Raw genomic sequence first — 16,493 nt, 5'->3', positions numbered from 1 at the left:
TTATTGTATAGATTGTTCATTTAAGCAGAATGTTTATTAACAGGACTTAGATCAGTGTTTCTCAACCTTGTCAACTTGAAGATGTCTGGACTTCAACTCCCAGAATTCCCCAGCCAGCGAATGCTGGCTGGGGAATTATGGGAGTTGAAGTCCAGACATCTTCAAGTTGACAAGGTTGAGAAACACTGACTTAGATGAACTACAGATCTCATTATAGGTCACAGTATTACAGTGCCACGGTTTCTCTGACAACTATTGTACTTTTTCATTGAATGAAGATGGATATCTAATTATATTTCTTAAAATGAGGGGCACTTCACTTGTTCTAGAGAAACACCAAGAAGAAAAGTTTTGCCCATTTCGCTTTCAGGAGACCACATGTTTTCATGTTTGTGTACATTGAGAAAGAGTGTTGTTGTTTTTTAGCAAAATGGTGTTGATTTCGAAGAAAAAAATCTTTAATATGAAAGAAGTAACTCTTTGTCCTACAGATCAGTTCAATGGATGCATCTCCTCGCAATGTTTCTCCAGCTCTTCAGAATGGTGACAAAGGTATGCTGCATATTTAAGAAGATGTTGCCATTGTATTTTTTTTTGAAGCTTTTCCATATGGAACTTACAGCTTAAGAAAAATCTAATATTAATATTTATGTTGAAATATTTGAAAAATAAGGAAAAAAAAAGAACCTGACCTGGTTTTCATAGAGTATAAATGCTAGAGTGCTTCTCCTAGTATCCGTATATCTTTTTTTCAATCTGTGCTAAAACCTTTTTGGTGGTTACTTAAAGCACACATACCTTGTTTTGAAGGCCTTCTAAGAACGCTCCAATGTCTGTATATTTCGTCCCCAGAAGATCGTTTCTTGACTACTCTGTCCAGCCAGAGTTCCACCAGTTCTTCTCTACTCCAGCTTCCTACTCCTCCAGAGGTTGTATCCGACCAGTTGACAGGAGGGCCCACCTTTGGCAATGTTCTCTCTGACCCAGATGCAGCTGGCAGCTCAGAAGGTATCAGCGGGATCTTTCTCTCTTCACTCCTCCTTGTGAAGGTCTAGGCTGCCTCCAATGTCTGGTTTAAGATTTAAGATTTAAGATTTAGTTTATTTGTATGCCGCCCTTCTCCGGGAGGGACTCAGGGCGGCAAACAACTCAAAAGGGGAAAAGGGGATACAAACACAATACACGTAATTAAAATACACAAGAGTCATACAGCCATACAAGTCGAGAGGGGAGGGGAACTCATCAACCCCAGGCGTGCCGGCACAGCCAGGTTTTAACGGCTTTCCGGAAGGCCTGGAGAGAGGTGAGGGTCCGAATCTCCGCGGGGAGTTCATTCCAAAGGGCCGGAGCTACAACAGAGAAGGCCCTCCCCCGGGTGGTAGCCAGATGGCATTGGCTGGTGGACGGAACCCGGAGGAGGTCGACCCTGTGAGATCTAACTGGTCTATGGGAGGTAATTGGCAGCAGGCGGTCTCTCAAGTACCCAGGTCCAATACCATGAAGGGCTTTATAAGTGACGACTAGCACCTTGAAGCTTACATCTTATTATATTTGCTACTTTAAAAATTATCTGGCTAGAATGACATTATAAGAAATTCCATGTTTGTTTATTGTTCAAAATACATATAAGGTAGTTTGGCTCAAAAAAAAAATCACATTACTTTTTGTGCTGAACTTACTAGATAACCTTGAAAACCCTTTCCTGGTCTTAGTCCCTTCATTTGCTCTGAAGAGTACAGAAATTCAGACTCAAATTATAGGGTTACTTTCAGAAGTCCAGTTGATATATGGGCCCTGAACACTATAGTGATAATACAGTGAGGATCATGCACTATTACAGCAAAAGGTTTCTTTTTGAATTATCTATCAGTATTGAATTTATAATCAAAATGGAGAGAATATGAAGAAACCAAGAACCCTTCAGAACTTTGCCCCCATGCAGTGTACTTAATGATCCTGTCTTTTATTTTTTCTACGTCAACTACCACCACTATTCTGTGATATGGTTTGGGCAGAGAGACAATGACTGGCCCAAATTCACTCATCTAGCTTTTGGGCTTAAAGGAGGATGAGAACTTTGGGCCTTCTGGTTTCTAGCCCATACACCAGACTAGCTTTCATCACTACCTTTCATTTGACACTAGAAATTTCTGATTAGACCGGATGCAGCAGAATTCCCCAACTGGCATCTTCAAGCTGTGTTGCCCATTACAGAAATACAAAAATTAATGTGATTTAAAAAAAACAAACATTTGTAGGGTTCTGAATAGATAGATAGATAGATAGATAGATAGATAGATAGATAGATAGATAGATAGAGAGATGATAGATAAATAGATAGATAGATAGATAGATAGATAGATAGATGATAGATAGATAGATGGATAGATGATAGATGATAGATAGATGATAGATAGATAGATAGATGATAGATAGATAGATGATAGATAGATAGATAGATAGATAGATAGATAGATGATAGATAGATAGATAGATAGATATAGATGATAGATAGATAAATGATAGAAAATATATAGATGATAGATGATAGATAGATGGATAGATGATAGATGATAGATAGATGGATAGATGGATAGATGATCGATGATAGATAGATGATAGATAGATAGATAGATAGATAGATAAATGATAGAAAATATATAGATGATAGATAGATGATAGATAGATAGATATAGATGATAGATAGATAAATGATAGAAAATATATAGATGATAGATGATAGATAGATAGATAGATAGATAGATAGATAGATGATAGATGGATAGATGGATAGATGATAGATGATAGATGATAGATAGATAGATAGATATATAGATAGATAGATAGATATAGATGATAGATAGATAAATGATAGAAAATATATAGATGATAGATGATAGATAGATAGATGATAGATAGATAGATGATAGATAGATAGATGATAGATAGATGATAGATAGATAGATGATAGATAGATAGATAGATAGATGATAGATAAATAGATAGATGATAGATGGATAGATGGATAGATGATAGATAGATAGATGATAGATAGATAGATGATAGATTGATAGATAGATGATAGATAGATAGATAGATAGATGATAGATAAATGATAGAAAATATATAGATAGATAGATGATAGATAGATGATAGATAGATAGATGATAGATGATAGATAGATAGATGGATAGAGGGATAGATGGATAGATGATAGATAGATAGATAGATAGATAGATAGATAGATAGATAGATAGATAGATAGATAGATGAGAGAGCGAGAGAGATTTCACAGACTGTACTTTTGCAATGTCATATTTTATAAGTCTGGCCTTGTTTTTCTCAGAACATAAAAGGATTGATCAATGAAACTTATTTCAGAGCTTAACATTCATATGTTGTTATTATTGATAAAAGTTCGTAGCCTTGTTGACCATTTTCCAGAAGCAGCAGTATATTTCAAAATTATTGAAGTTATCAATTTGACACGACAAATTATCTTTGTAGCAACCCCAAGAATGAGCCTTTTAAAGAAATCCTAGAGTTTTAGCAATATTAAAAGTTGTACCTTCCTTTTTTTAATTCCAGATGTGTTTGATGGGCATTTGCTGGGCTCTATGGATAGTCAGGTGAAAGAAAAATCCACCATGAAGGCTATTCTAGCAAATCTGTTACCTGGGAATAGCTATAATCCGATTCCATCCCCCTTGTAAGTAAAATCCAGCTTGGAAGGAAAATAATTTTGTACAATGTGTTTTTATGTGTGTGTGTGTTGTTCAAATTTCTCCTTGGTTGCAATGCCTATTGTCAAGTGAAAAGACAGTAATATTTAATCCATTGGCTTGTATAAAGTGTAATATATTTTCTGTGGAGTAATAGTAAACTTAGAATGAGATAGCTTTAACCTTTGTCTTCTGCTAATTGTTTATTATCTCCCCAGGGACTTTAATATTAGTTTAAGAAGAAGAGCTGGAGATTTGTTAACTGGCTGTAGTACTTGCATTTTTGTGTGTGTGTGTGAGAGAGAGGGAGATTTTCTTCTTTGGATTATTACGCTAGTTTGGAATTTTCCTTTCAGTGAAACATTAGCATCAGGAATTATAAAAATAAAGAATAACAATTGTATCCTTATCCAAATATTATAACTAATGTCATACCTAAATTAAAAGTTATTTCATGTGTTAATTGGAATTAGTTGGAATTTTATTGGTCTGACTGAAAGTGAGCTTTAAAGTTTGTATGTTAAGAGGAAGTTAACAAAAAGATGTATTAGAACTTTTTCATCTTAGAAATGTTTTTAAAGAAAAGGGGATGGGAAAATTTCCCTTTAAGGTTAAAGAATCTGAAAGAATACAATGAATTTTGTTATTATAAATGTTGATAGTTTATAAAGATTATTAAGTGCAAACAGAAATACATATTATTTGCACAGTAAGGAAGTAAAAGGAGAAATCGTTAAATTGATTGCTTTATTGGAAGAGGAGAATATATTTACCGTATTTTTCGGAGTATAAGATGCACCAGAGTATAAGACACACCCAGGTTTTGAAGAGGCAAGTTTTTTTTTTTAAAAAAGTAGGTAGGTAGATAGAGGGATAGAGAGGGAGAGAAAGAGAGAGAAATACAGTAGATAGGGAGAGAGAGAGAGAGTAGTTAGGTAGGTAGGTAGATATAGGGGTAGAGAGAGACAGAGAAATAGAGAGAGAGAAAATACAGTAGGTAGGGAGGGAGAGGCTTATACAGTGCTGCTGGGGGGGGGGTGTTGTCCATTTTTTGCTCATTTCTGCCCTCCCCAGCCCCCAGGAGTTGTCTGAAAGCCTCCATAAGGCTATGCACGGCCATTTTGGTGAAGGGGCGAGGCTTCAGGAGGCAAAAAATGCTGTATTCGGTGCATAAGATGCACCCAGATTTTCAGCCTCTTTTTAGAGGAAAAAAGGTGTGTCTTATACTCCGAAAAATACGATAATTATGTTTTTTGTTTGGAAATCACTTCTGGATTTTGTGCTTGTGGTGAAAAAAAAATGAAACTTTGACTTTGGTTTTGCTGATTAGATGATTTGTTGTTATAGAAATGGGTAAGATATACTAATGTGTAAAAGTAAAGAGTTGAGGCTCTAATGTTGTTATCCTGTACTGTGCTAAAAAGAGTCATCAATGCTTCCTCCCACCCCCTTTGTATCTGGTATTTTCTTCCCCTCCTCTCTTTTTTCTTCCCCTCATTTCCTATTTTTATTTTCCTTTATATTTTATACTTGGATAAAACAATGAAAGTCATAAAGACTACCCCAATTGCTTTATTTTGCTGTGTTCACCTGGAAGGAGCTCTATATTTCTCCCTCCCCCCAATAATTTACTTTTAAGAATATAGTGAAAGAGGCCAGTGAGGTTCTTCTGCTTCATTTTCTGTTTTGGGGAATAGAAATTATTTTAAATTCAAAGTTTCCTGGCATCTGAGAAATCTGTGACGTAGACCTGCTTGTTGTAAACAAATAATTTTTAATGTCCTTCTTGTAGTGAACCCGACAAGCATTACTTAATGTATGAGCACGAACGGGTGCCTATAGCTGTCTGTGAAAAGGAACCAAGCTCCATCATCGCCTTTGCTCTCAGGTTCGTTGGTATTTGTATTTGTATTTAATCAATTTATAGGCCGCCCAATCCCGAAGGACTCGGTTTCCTGCTTCGATCCTAGACATCTTTCCCAGCCTAGTGGCTCCCTGTTGGGGATTATGGGAATAGAGTTTCTTTTTCCACATTCAGAAAAACGAATTCTTTGCTTGCTTTTGAGTCTTTAAAGCACAGTGCAGAGGTGGGTTCCTACCAGTTCGCACCTATTCGGTAGAACCGGTTCGTCAAATCTACCGAACCGGTTAGAAGAGGTTCCACCAGTGGACCCGGAAAGCAGGCCACACCTACAGAAGAGGTTCCAAGCTCTTTTGAAACCCACCACTGGTCCTTGGATAGGATTATTCTACACTATCATGCTTGTATTTATAAAACTCGGTGCCTCTGTGAAAGGTAAGGATGACTACTGCGTTTGTGGTGCAATCAGAACATTGCGTGTGTTGAAGTTGTTTTAACGCAAACCAAAGATGCCTTTTAAAAAACAAGTTTACATCCTATTCTTATGCATGCCAGTGCTGTGTGTGAGGTGATTTAAGGTGGTTCTGACAAGTGTCGTCGGCATCTTCATATCTGGTCACATGGGTGGCAAGCCACTCCCCTCCGGTCACATGGGCAGCAAGCCACTCCCATCCGGTCACATGGGCAGCAAGCCACTCCCACAAAGGAGGCCACACCCACAGAGTAGGTTCGAACAACTTTTGAAACCCACCACTGGTTAAATCGTTTTATTCGTCTTGTTTAATTGACTGCTGCTTCTACCCTGGCTGGCCTCTTTAAAGCTTTACCAAGAGCCCCCATCTAGACTCCATCGAAGTATTTTTGACTGGGGAGCATACAAATATTGTATATTTCAATTGAACATTTTATTTCATTTGTATCCGACTTTGATACATTACATATGAAGAACAGGGAATAAACAAACAGTGCTTTATAACAGGAGTCCCACTAACTTTCTTAGTACCCAAAATTGCCTTCTGGTAGGTCAGTTTAAGTGCTACGTAGTATAGCTGTCAGATTAGATTAATATTATTTGACTGGGTCATTTCCAGTGGTGGGTTTCAAAAATTGTTCGAACCTACTCTGTGGGTGTGGCCTCCTTTGTGGGAGTGGCTTGCCGCCCATGTGACCGGATGGGAGTGGCTTGCCGCCCATGTGACCGGATATGAAGATGCCGACGACACTTGTTAGAACACCTTAAATTGCCTCACACACAGCACTGGCATGCATAAGAATAGGATGTCAACTTGTTTTTTTAAAAGGCATCTTTGGTTTGCGTTAAAACAACTTCAACACACGCAATGTTCTGATTGCACCACAAACGCAGTAGTCATCCTTACCTTTCACAGAGGCACTGAGTTTTATAAATAGGAGCATGATAGTGTAGAATAATCATATCCAAGGACCAGTGGTGGGTTTCCAAAAAGTTTGGAGCCTCTTCTGTAGGTGTGGCCTGCTTTCCGGGTCCACTGGTGGAACCTCTTCTAACCGGTTCGGTAGATTTGACGAACCGGTTCTACCGAATAGGTGCGAACTGGTAGGAACCCACCTCTGGTCATTTCCTTAAATAAAATTTCATCTGCTGAAAGGCTGATAAAATTGGAAAATGGAGAATTTATTCTTGCAGATCTCTTAATAAACTCCAGGCCTTGAGTTGGCTTGTCTTTTTGTTAAGCCTCTCTTAATTATTATACGAGAAGAAAAATGCAAGCATTTCTCCACAGAAAGACCCTTCTGTGTCTGCAGTTTTTAAAGCTTACTTAAATTGTGCTTCAGGTGTTCTTTTAGAAATAGGTGGGTTTGAACATTTCCTACTGTTCACATACATCTTCATGTTTGATCATGCACCATCTAAAGTTTTCATAAGCCATTCCTGGTTTATTTTGTGTTTTTTTATTTTTTTCACTAAAGCTGATCACCACCTACTTCAGCCAGAGGTTATGTGAATACGTGTTCTTCATAATGCTTCACCTCCATCATGCAAGTCATCATTATCTACGTCAGTGGTTCCCAACTTGGCAACTTTAAGACTTGTGGACTTCAACTCCCAGAATTCTCCAGCTGGCTGGAGAATTCTGGGAGTTGAAGTCCACAAGTCTTAAAGTTGCCAAGTTTGGGAACCACTGATCTACATGAAAGTAGGCAGGGCAAAAAGTTCTGGTCTCATCTACCCGTCAGCAGTGATCTTAGACTGATGTTACAATCTAGTATACCCACATATAGTATCCAAATATAGTATATCCCAAAATGCAAATCAAGCATTTTTTCTGGAGCTGTTATGGAGGCAGTTTTCTACTACCGGGAACCCAGGCTTTGTCCCAGCCCTTTGAATTCTGCTGTATTCTACTGAAAGCAAGGTTCTTTTGCACCATCCTCTAGATCAGGGATGCCTCACAGCAGTGGTGGGATTCAGCCAGTTCGCACCTATTCGGGAGAACCAGTTGGTAACTTTCTAAGTAGTTCAGAGAACTGATTGTTGGAAGAAATCTCCTTTTATTTTTCCCCACTTTACAGGGCTAATCCTGTAAGGAAGGCAGGAAGGAAACATTCTGGTGTTGTTTCTAGCCTCATCTTTATTGCCCTGCTTACAGAAACTGCCTCTCCGGTTAACCCTTATTTACATTGTAACAGCTAAGGCGAAGCGCCCATCGACCTGAGTGACCTTGAGTTGGCCACGCCCACCCAGTCACATGACCACCGAGTCCCACCTACCCAGATGGTCATTAGGGTAGAGAACCAGTTGTTAAATTATTTGAATCCCACCACTGCCTCACAGGCAGGCCACGCCCAACCTGGCTACTCAAAGACAAAACATGTTGTGATACGTGATGTGGCCTGATCGAGTTTTGCTCTAGAATTTTTGGAATGATCAGACAGGTAGCTTTGTTATCACTGCTGTACAGTCATTGGGAAGACTAGAGTACGCCTTCCTCCCCCACCCCAATTGACCAACTTGATGCCCTTTCTATCGTCCTCCTTCAGTCTACCCAGAGCAGAAAAGATACAGGCAAGCAGAAATTATTGCTTGAGTTATTTGCATTACAAAAACATGCAGGAGTCTATGAGAATTACCTCTTGAAGTCCAGAGTAGTACAAGCAAGAAACAAGTTTGTCTTCCCAATAATACTTTTAACTATCTCTTTGCGTGGTTCCCACTCATCCTTTAAAGTATAGAATCAAACCATTTGAATAAAACCTCTGTTTGTTTATTTTCAGTTGCAAGGAATACAAAAATGCCTTAGATGAATTATCAAAAGTATCTTTGAAGAGCAGTATTGAAGAAGGATTTCAGTCAAACAGGTGACAAACTAATTTTTCACTCTTAGCTGTACATTCAATTAGGGCTCTTGAGAATAATTCTGAGCCGAGGTGGCACAGTGGTTAGAGTGCTGTACTGCAGGCCACTTCAGCTGACTGCTATCTGCAGTTCGGCAGTTCAAATCTCACCGGCTCAAGGTTGACTCAGCCTTCCATCCTTCCGAGGTGGGTGAAATGAGGACCCAGACTGTGGGGGCGATATGCTGACTCTGTAAACCGCTTAGAGAGGCCTGAAAGCCCTATGAAGCGGTATATAAGTCTAACTGCTATTGCTATTGCTAATCATAGATATCAATATGTGACCCAACCCCCCGCCCCTTGGTAATCCCATCCCATGGTCCAATCCAAGCACCCCATAAGTGTCATGTGGGAGACATCTTCAAAAATCATCATCAGGTTGGTATGCTGGACAGTTGGCCTTGGCGGCAAATCCTCTATCTGCAGCATGCGCAGTAGATGGTGAGAACAACTCCCTTTTCACAGTCACTCCTGCACTGAACAATTCCCCCACCCAAATACCATGACCCCCCCACTCCCCGTTTCAATGGCAGCCGAAAGCAAGCAGCAAAACAGAGGCTGACAGTAGCAAATCCTGGAAGCCTATCTGTAGATTTTTGACAGCTATTTATTAACGAAATGAAACCCAAATTTCAGAAGCAACATTCTCATAGCATTCATTCTTGAAGACAACCTGGGAGCAAATTTTCTCTTTTGGTGGGTTTTAGAAGGCATATGTTGGGGAAACGTATGCTAGCTTTTACAGAATCATATTCCAATCCGGCAGAGTTGTAATTTGCGCCGTCCCCGGCAGTTTCTTCTACCCCGCTGGAGCACGGAGGCTATCGGCCATTCCGAGAGCTCGCACATGTGCAATTTGTAATTTGTAAGTTGTTTTTATGTTCACTAAATTTAAATATGACCCGTATATATGTAGGGTGGTACTTCTGCAAAATGTAGGCTTCTATGTTTGCGGCAATCACATTTGCATCAAGTGGGATTTCAAGTAAATTATAGCCAAAGAAACTGTTTTTGACTTCCAGTGTGGCTGAGAGCAGAGTGAAGAGTAACAGCCCAGTCCGACTATCTGAAACGAGTGTGGGGCAGACAAGCCAAACAACTGAAGCCGAACAACGTAAGAAATTTTAAGGTTTTGTGGGTGTTCATATCCTCTTATTATCTGTCCTAATGCAGGACTTGGAAATCAGATCCTGAAAACGTCTGTATATTGTTGCTGATGTATCTAAGGTTCTGTTCTAACCCCACAACAAATCTAACGGAAATATTGTTTTAATAAATTTAATAAGTATTTAAGTATAAATTTATATGCCGCCCAATCCCGAAGGACTCCGGGCGGCTTACAGATATACATTTTTTTTAAAAAGTAAAGAATTAAAAATAGAGAAAAAACAGATTTAAACAGATTAAAAGATCACTTCATGCACTCAATCTAGGTGGGGCTGGACCTCATTCATGAGGTCAACAGCCCGGGGCCTGCCGGAATAGCCAGATTTTGGTAGCCTTTTGGAAGGCCGTGAGAGTGGGAAGGATCCGGATCTCTGGGGGTAGATCATTCCATAGGGTCGGAGCGGCTACAGAGAAGGCCCTCCCCCGGGGAGCCGCCAGACGGCATTGTCTGGTCGACGGCACCCGGAGAAGGCCCACCCTGTGTGATCTTATTGGCTGTTGGGAGGTATGCGGCAGAAGACGGTCTCGCAGATATCCGGGTCCTAGGCCATGTAGGGCTTTAAAAGTAATAACCAGCACCTTGAAATGCATTTGGAGACCTATAGGAAGCCAGTGCAGCTCGCGGAGGATAGGTGTAACATGGATGTATCTTGGTACACCCAATATCGCTCGCGCGGCTGCATTCTGGACCAATTGTAGTCTCTGAACGCTTTTCAATTCTGGGAGTTGAAGTCCACAGGACTGAAAGTCGCCAAGGTTGAGAAACACTGTAATAGATGGTCTGTTTGTCACTTGGTGAAATTTTATCCTGAGCTTTTAAAAAAACAGTGCTCTTGCCTAATACTTCAGTGGAATTTCTCCAAGCTGCTATGAAATAATATGGAGCAACTTGATAATTAGGTTGGAATCACTTGGCTTGATGACAGAGTAGATGGTGGAGGAGCCCCCGCCAAACGTTCCTTGTGTTTATGTCGTTAGCAAAGAAGCAGTATGGAGTTCTGGCCTTCTTCCGCGGCACAGGAGGGAAAAGCCCAGATCTCTCTTCTCAAAAAAAGGAGACCTTGCGTGGGGCCGACAGTGCCTATTACCAGGTGGGGCAGACCGGAAAAGAGGGGGCAGAAAACCAAGGAGCAGAAAACCAAGGTACGAAATGTAGAAACTTCCATTCTTGCTTTCCTCTCCCCTACCTAGTATTCCTGGATTAATGAAATGTTTCCATCTTCTGAAAAATTTCATTTAATTTATTGAATTTATAGGCCGCCCAATCCCGGAGGACTCCGGGCGGCTTACAGAAATGAAAAATATTAAAAAAGGATTAAAACAATAAGGATACAACAAGATTAAGAAGAAAACACAACATGCACCCTATCAAAAGGGGGCTGGACCTCAATCAAGAGGTCAACAGCCCCAGGCCTGCCGGAAAAGCCAGGTTTTAATAGCTTTACGGAAGGCCATGAGAGTGGGTAGGGTCCGGATCTCTGGGGGTAGCTCATTCCATAGGACCGGAGCGGCAACAGAGAAGGCCCTACTCTGAGGCGTCACCAGCCGGCATTGTCCAGCTGAAGGCTGCTATTGATATGATAATGGGTTCCACCACAAAACTGCGCCCGACTAAACCGCGCCTGACTAAACCGCGTCGCTGACATCATCAACAGGGCGACAACAGCGCAGAGACAGAAGCACACTGTCAACCCTAAACCTAAAATTAACCCCTAAACCTAACCCTTAACCTAACCCTAATCCTAACCCTAAACCTAACCCTAAACCTAACCCTAACCCTTAACCTAACCCTAACCCTAAACCTAACCCTAAACCTAACCCTTACCTTAAGTTGAATCGGCTTGCTTTCAAAGCGCTATTTAAAGCGCCCTTCTTTCTCCGCGCTGGCTGTTGTCGCCCTGTTGATGACGTCAGCGACGCGGTTTAATCGGGCGCGGCTTAGTCGAGCGCGGTTTTGACGGGTCACGATGATAATGATATTACTAGTAGCAAAACCTAATGGGGCTGGTGGTGGTGGGAGGAGGATACATGTTTGGGATAAACATGACTACATTGACATCCAAAATAAAAAGCTTCAGATCTTTTTCAAGGCAAGTGACAATCTTTTACATTTTGGATAGCCTTTCTGATTTTTTTTCCTGTCTGAATTTACTGGTTTGCATCGTTTCTCACTGGAAAAAAGGAGAGAAAAGAGAAATTGCTCTCTTAGCAAGCTGGCAGAAGATATCTAGTGAAGCTGTGTCAGACCCAAATGAGAAAGAAAGGGGAACCGAAGTCATTTTTAAAAAGCTCATCAATTCTAGTTCCTTTAAAAACTATTTCCCATGATTTACAAATGGTAAGAATGACTGAATTTACGTGGGCAAAAAGAGCATCATTTGAATCAGAAATGTCAGGATTTGACTTATATTTTCATTCTTTAAAAAACAAAAAGGCGGAGTTGAAAAATTAGGCAGATTAAATCACATAAAATGAGAATAATTTTAAATTCTAGGGATTTTTTTCTTGTTAGTTTCATTTAATGGCAGAAAGCCTACAAAATTGATTATAATTTGCTGGGGCGCTGTGTTTTATTTATTAATTACCGTGTTTAACAAATGTGTTTTGGGATTGTGGGAAGATAAAAGAGTTTATGAATGGCAGGTTGTAACGCTGATCCTGTTTCCTTCATGGTGTTAATATTAGCCTGCCTAGGAGCTCCTGAAAAATGTAATAGTTCAGTAATAGTTCTGTATCTCTCAGACTAGATAAAATACTCTGTTTAAGAGTAAGGAAACCTGGGATAATTCTTTTCTGAGAATGTAAAGTATTTTTCTCCAAATTGCTGCCTTTAGGCGTGTTAAACTAAGTTTCCGGAATTACAGACCAAGTCAAGACATCAGGTTCAGAAAAAATGGCCCTAGTTTACTTCTCTTGCTCATATTTTTTTCCAGATGAAATAGAGGGAGGTGATGCACAGAAGAAGCAACTTGGAAACCCACATGTTGAACTTCGTAAGTAGATAACAGAACAACACACACTACAAAGTCCTTTGTAAATTATATAGTAACTCTAGGTTCTGTGATCTTGTGATATCGAGGTGAATTCAGCAGATCCTTGAAATTGAGATGGAGCATATTATTATTTTTTGTGCAGAGGGGGGTCATTTTTTGGGGGTAAGATGTCTTTAGTGCATTATGTCCCTGCTATTTGTTCTTATTTCCACAAGGAGGCAGAATACTGAGGTGTTTTATGGACTAACTTTGCTCAGGTTTTTTGCTGTTGTATACAATACTCCAGTATTCAGATTCTCCTTTCCTGGCAGCTCTCTCCATTCTCATGAAATGTAGCCCATGCGTGATTTAAAATGCACGTAACACATTAAGTTAGACAATTTGGAACAGAATTTAGATTTAGATTTAGATTTAAAGTTTATTTATATGCCGCCCTTTTCCCTGGGGGGACTCAGGGTGGCTTACAACTTAAAAAGGTGGGGGGGAGACAAACTTTTAACATATAAGACAAATACATAATTAAAACACAACATTCATACTATTCGGGCGGGTTGTAGTCTTAACCCCAGGCCTGACGGGATAGCCAGGTTCTGAGGGCTGTGCGGAAGGTCTGGAGGGTGGTGAGGGTACGAATTTCCACGGGGAGATCGTTCCACAGGGTCGGAGCTGCCACCGAGAAGGCTCTCCTCCACGTAGTTGCCAGTCGACATTGACCGGCAGATGGGACTCGGAGGAGGCCTAACCGGTGAGATCTAATAGGTCGTGTGGAGGTAATTGGCAGGAGGCGGTCTCTCAAGTATCCAGATCCACTACCATGGAGGGCTTTATGGGTGGCAAGTAGCACCTTGAAGCGCACCCGGAGATCGACAGGTAGCCAGTGCAGCTCACGGAGGATAGGTGTTACGTGGGTGAAACGAGGTGCACCCACAATCGCTCGCGCGGCCGCATTCTGGACTAGCTGAAGTCGCCGAATACTCTTCAAGGGCAGCCCCATGTAGAGCACATTGCAGTATTCCAGCCTAGAGGTCACAAGGGCACTTAGGACCAGAAGTCTGTAGGTGCTAGTATACTAACAAGATAACAATTAACAAGTTACACCGTCATCAAAAATCAGAATAGTATTTGACGACCTATCCTATGCCTACTTCCGTGAGCCACTAAAAAGCAATCTCATAAAATTCATTTGACCGCGATTTTAGAAGATATTATAGATAGTCCTTGGCTTAGGACCAGGATACCTGCGAGGCCGCCTACTGCCGCATACCTCCCAACGGCCGGTGAGATCGCACAGGGTGGGCCTCCTTCAGGTGCCGTCAGCCAGGCAGTGTCGGCTGGCGGCTCCCCGGAAGAGGGCCTTCTCTGTGGCTGCTCCGACCCTTTGGAATGAACTACCCCCAGAGATCCGGACCCTACCCACTCTCATGGCCTTCAGAAAAGCCGTTAAAACCTGGCTATTCTGGCAGGCCTGGGGCTGTTGGCCTCATTACTGAGGTCCAGCCCCGATCAGAGTGGGTGCATGGTGATGCTTTTTAAATTGTTTTCTTTTATTTATTTTTCTACTAATTACTTTCTTTTGTTCTGTAAGCCGCCCGGAGTCCTCCGGGATTGGGCGGCCTATAAATCCATGAAATGAAATGAAATAACAATTTATTCATTCAGCAAACATTTTGAAATGATGGTAGGGCTGAACCAATGGTACTTATGACTGGTCCCAGAAATTATGGCCATTGCAGTACTCCTGTGACGTTTGGATGCTTGTCAGTCCACTTATGACCACAGGGACATTTCAGCTCCCTGTTAGCTACTCCATACAATGGCACTCCTCAGCGGCAGAGGCATTGAGGCTAAAATATAGGCCTGGGACCTTCAAAAGTCTCAGTCAATTGCTACTCCACCCCCTCCACACACACTCTTCAGACTAGTGGTGGGTTTCAAAAATTGTTCAAACCTACTCTGTGGGTGTGGCCTCCTTTGTGGGAGTGGCTTGCCACCCATGTGACCGGATGGGAGTGGCTTGCCGCCCATGTGACCGGATGGGAGTGGCTTGCCGCCCATGTGACTGGATATGAAATTATGAATTAGTACTTAGGTCGGTCCAAGTAGCCATTCAGAAACTCTGGCATTGAAGCATGCAAGTCTTAAAGCTGTCAAGTTACAAGATCCTTGCACCCCTAACCCTTTAGAAAAAAAAAAAAACTAGGGGTCTTCAAACCTGACAGCTTTAAGACTTGTGGACTTCAACTCCCAGAATTCCTCTTCCAGTCACGTTGGCTCAGGAACTCTGGCATTGAAGCATGCAAGTCTTAAAGCTGTCAAGTTACAAGATCCTTGCACCCCCTAACCCTTTAGCAGTGGTGGGTTTCAAAAAGTTTGGAAACCTCTTCTGTAGGTGTGGCCTGCTTTCCGGGTCCACTGGTGGAACCTCTTCTAACCGGTTCAGTAGATTTGACGAACCGGTTCTACCGAATAGGTGCGAACTGGTAGGAACCCACCTCTGCTTCAGACCCTGCTCTACCGTATATGGTATATGGTGATACTAAACCATATACCACAGCCAGTCATCACAGCACAAAGCTCCCACATTCTGCAGGTCGAACCAGATCCAGCTGAAATAGTTCCTCACCTTTCTTCCTAGCCTTAATGAGGTGTTTCCCCGGCTAGTGGATTGCCAGGCCTTCTTCCCAAGCCATTTGTGGTGTACTTCAAATAGCACACACCATTCTCCAATTAGTGAGTTTTCTTCCTGTAATGCTTCAGAAGGTTTCTGAGGCCTTCTGAAATTTCATAAGAAGATTGCGCACAATTTGAAAAACAGCATTGCGCTATTTGAGAACCACTTGGAGAAAAGCTAACAAGGAAACAACAAAAAGTCCTTCTCAGCCAACTCAGATAAGCATATATTAACACCAGGCAAACAATCAGGCAGAAAATAATACTCTAATCAAGGAACTACCAGGAGAAGCTATACCCCCACTAACACAGGCAGGGCAAGCTATTGTATATAAGCAGGGAGCAAACTCCACTCTCACTTGCACTGATGATATTACCTAGTTGGATAATGAAACATCTTCAAGCAAATAGCCAAGCTCAGAGAACACCAAGGACTCCGCAGTTCAGCCCTGAGTTACACAGATTCTCTTGCATGTACTGTTAAAATAATTTGTGTAACACAATTTAAATTCTGCGGCTACATGAATATAGAAATCATTGTTCTTGCTTCAAAATCTTTTCTAAACAATGCAGTGGAGTAAGAAGAAAAGGAATGAGCACAAACAGTTCAGTTCTGCAAATATTGAGATTCCGTTTCATACTTTTTGATTGCAATTAATATAAATGACTATATATTGTACGACAAATACAATACTTTCCCCCTTC

The 16,493-nt window shown here is 41.2% G+C and overlaps 1 protein-coding gene across 5 annotated transcripts in view; it reads left to right on the top strand.

Annotated features, from left to right (window-relative positions):
* PIKFYVE (phosphoinositide kinase, FYVE-type zinc finger containing) overlaps positions 1 to 16,493 on the top strand; it is a 108,501-nt gene that overhangs the window by 80,064 nt on the left and 11,944 nt on the right. For 3 of the 5 annotated variants that reach the window (XM_032216832.1, XM_032216816.1, XM_032216846.1), the window contains 8 exons: positions 492 to 552; positions 853 to 1,008; positions 3,589 to 3,709; positions 5,515 to 5,610; positions 8,839 to 8,922; positions 9,981 to 10,072; positions 11,104 to 11,268; positions 13,059 to 13,118. In XM_032216832.1, the coding sequence (XP_032072723.1) occupies positions 492 to 552; positions 853 to 1,008; positions 3,589 to 3,709; positions 5,515 to 5,610; positions 8,839 to 8,922; positions 9,981 to 10,072; positions 11,104 to 11,268; positions 13,059 to 13,118 (835 nt within the window). The remainder of the gene's footprint in view (positions 1 to 491; positions 553 to 852; positions 1,009 to 3,588; positions 3,710 to 5,514; positions 5,611 to 8,838; positions 8,923 to 9,980; positions 10,073 to 11,103; positions 11,269 to 13,058; positions 13,119 to 16,493) is intronic. The other 2 variants (XM_032216839.1, XM_032216824.1) reach the window with 1 other exon arrangement.

This window comes from Thamnophis elegans, chromosome 1 (assembly GCF_009769535.1).
Source record: "Thamnophis elegans isolate rThaEle1 chromosome 1, rThaEle1.pri, whole genome shotgun sequence".
NCBI lineage: Eukaryota > Metazoa > Chordata > Lepidosauria > Squamata > Colubridae > Thamnophis > Thamnophis elegans.
Note: the sequence above shows the minus strand (reverse complement) of the source record. Positions and strands in the feature narration are given on the sequence as shown.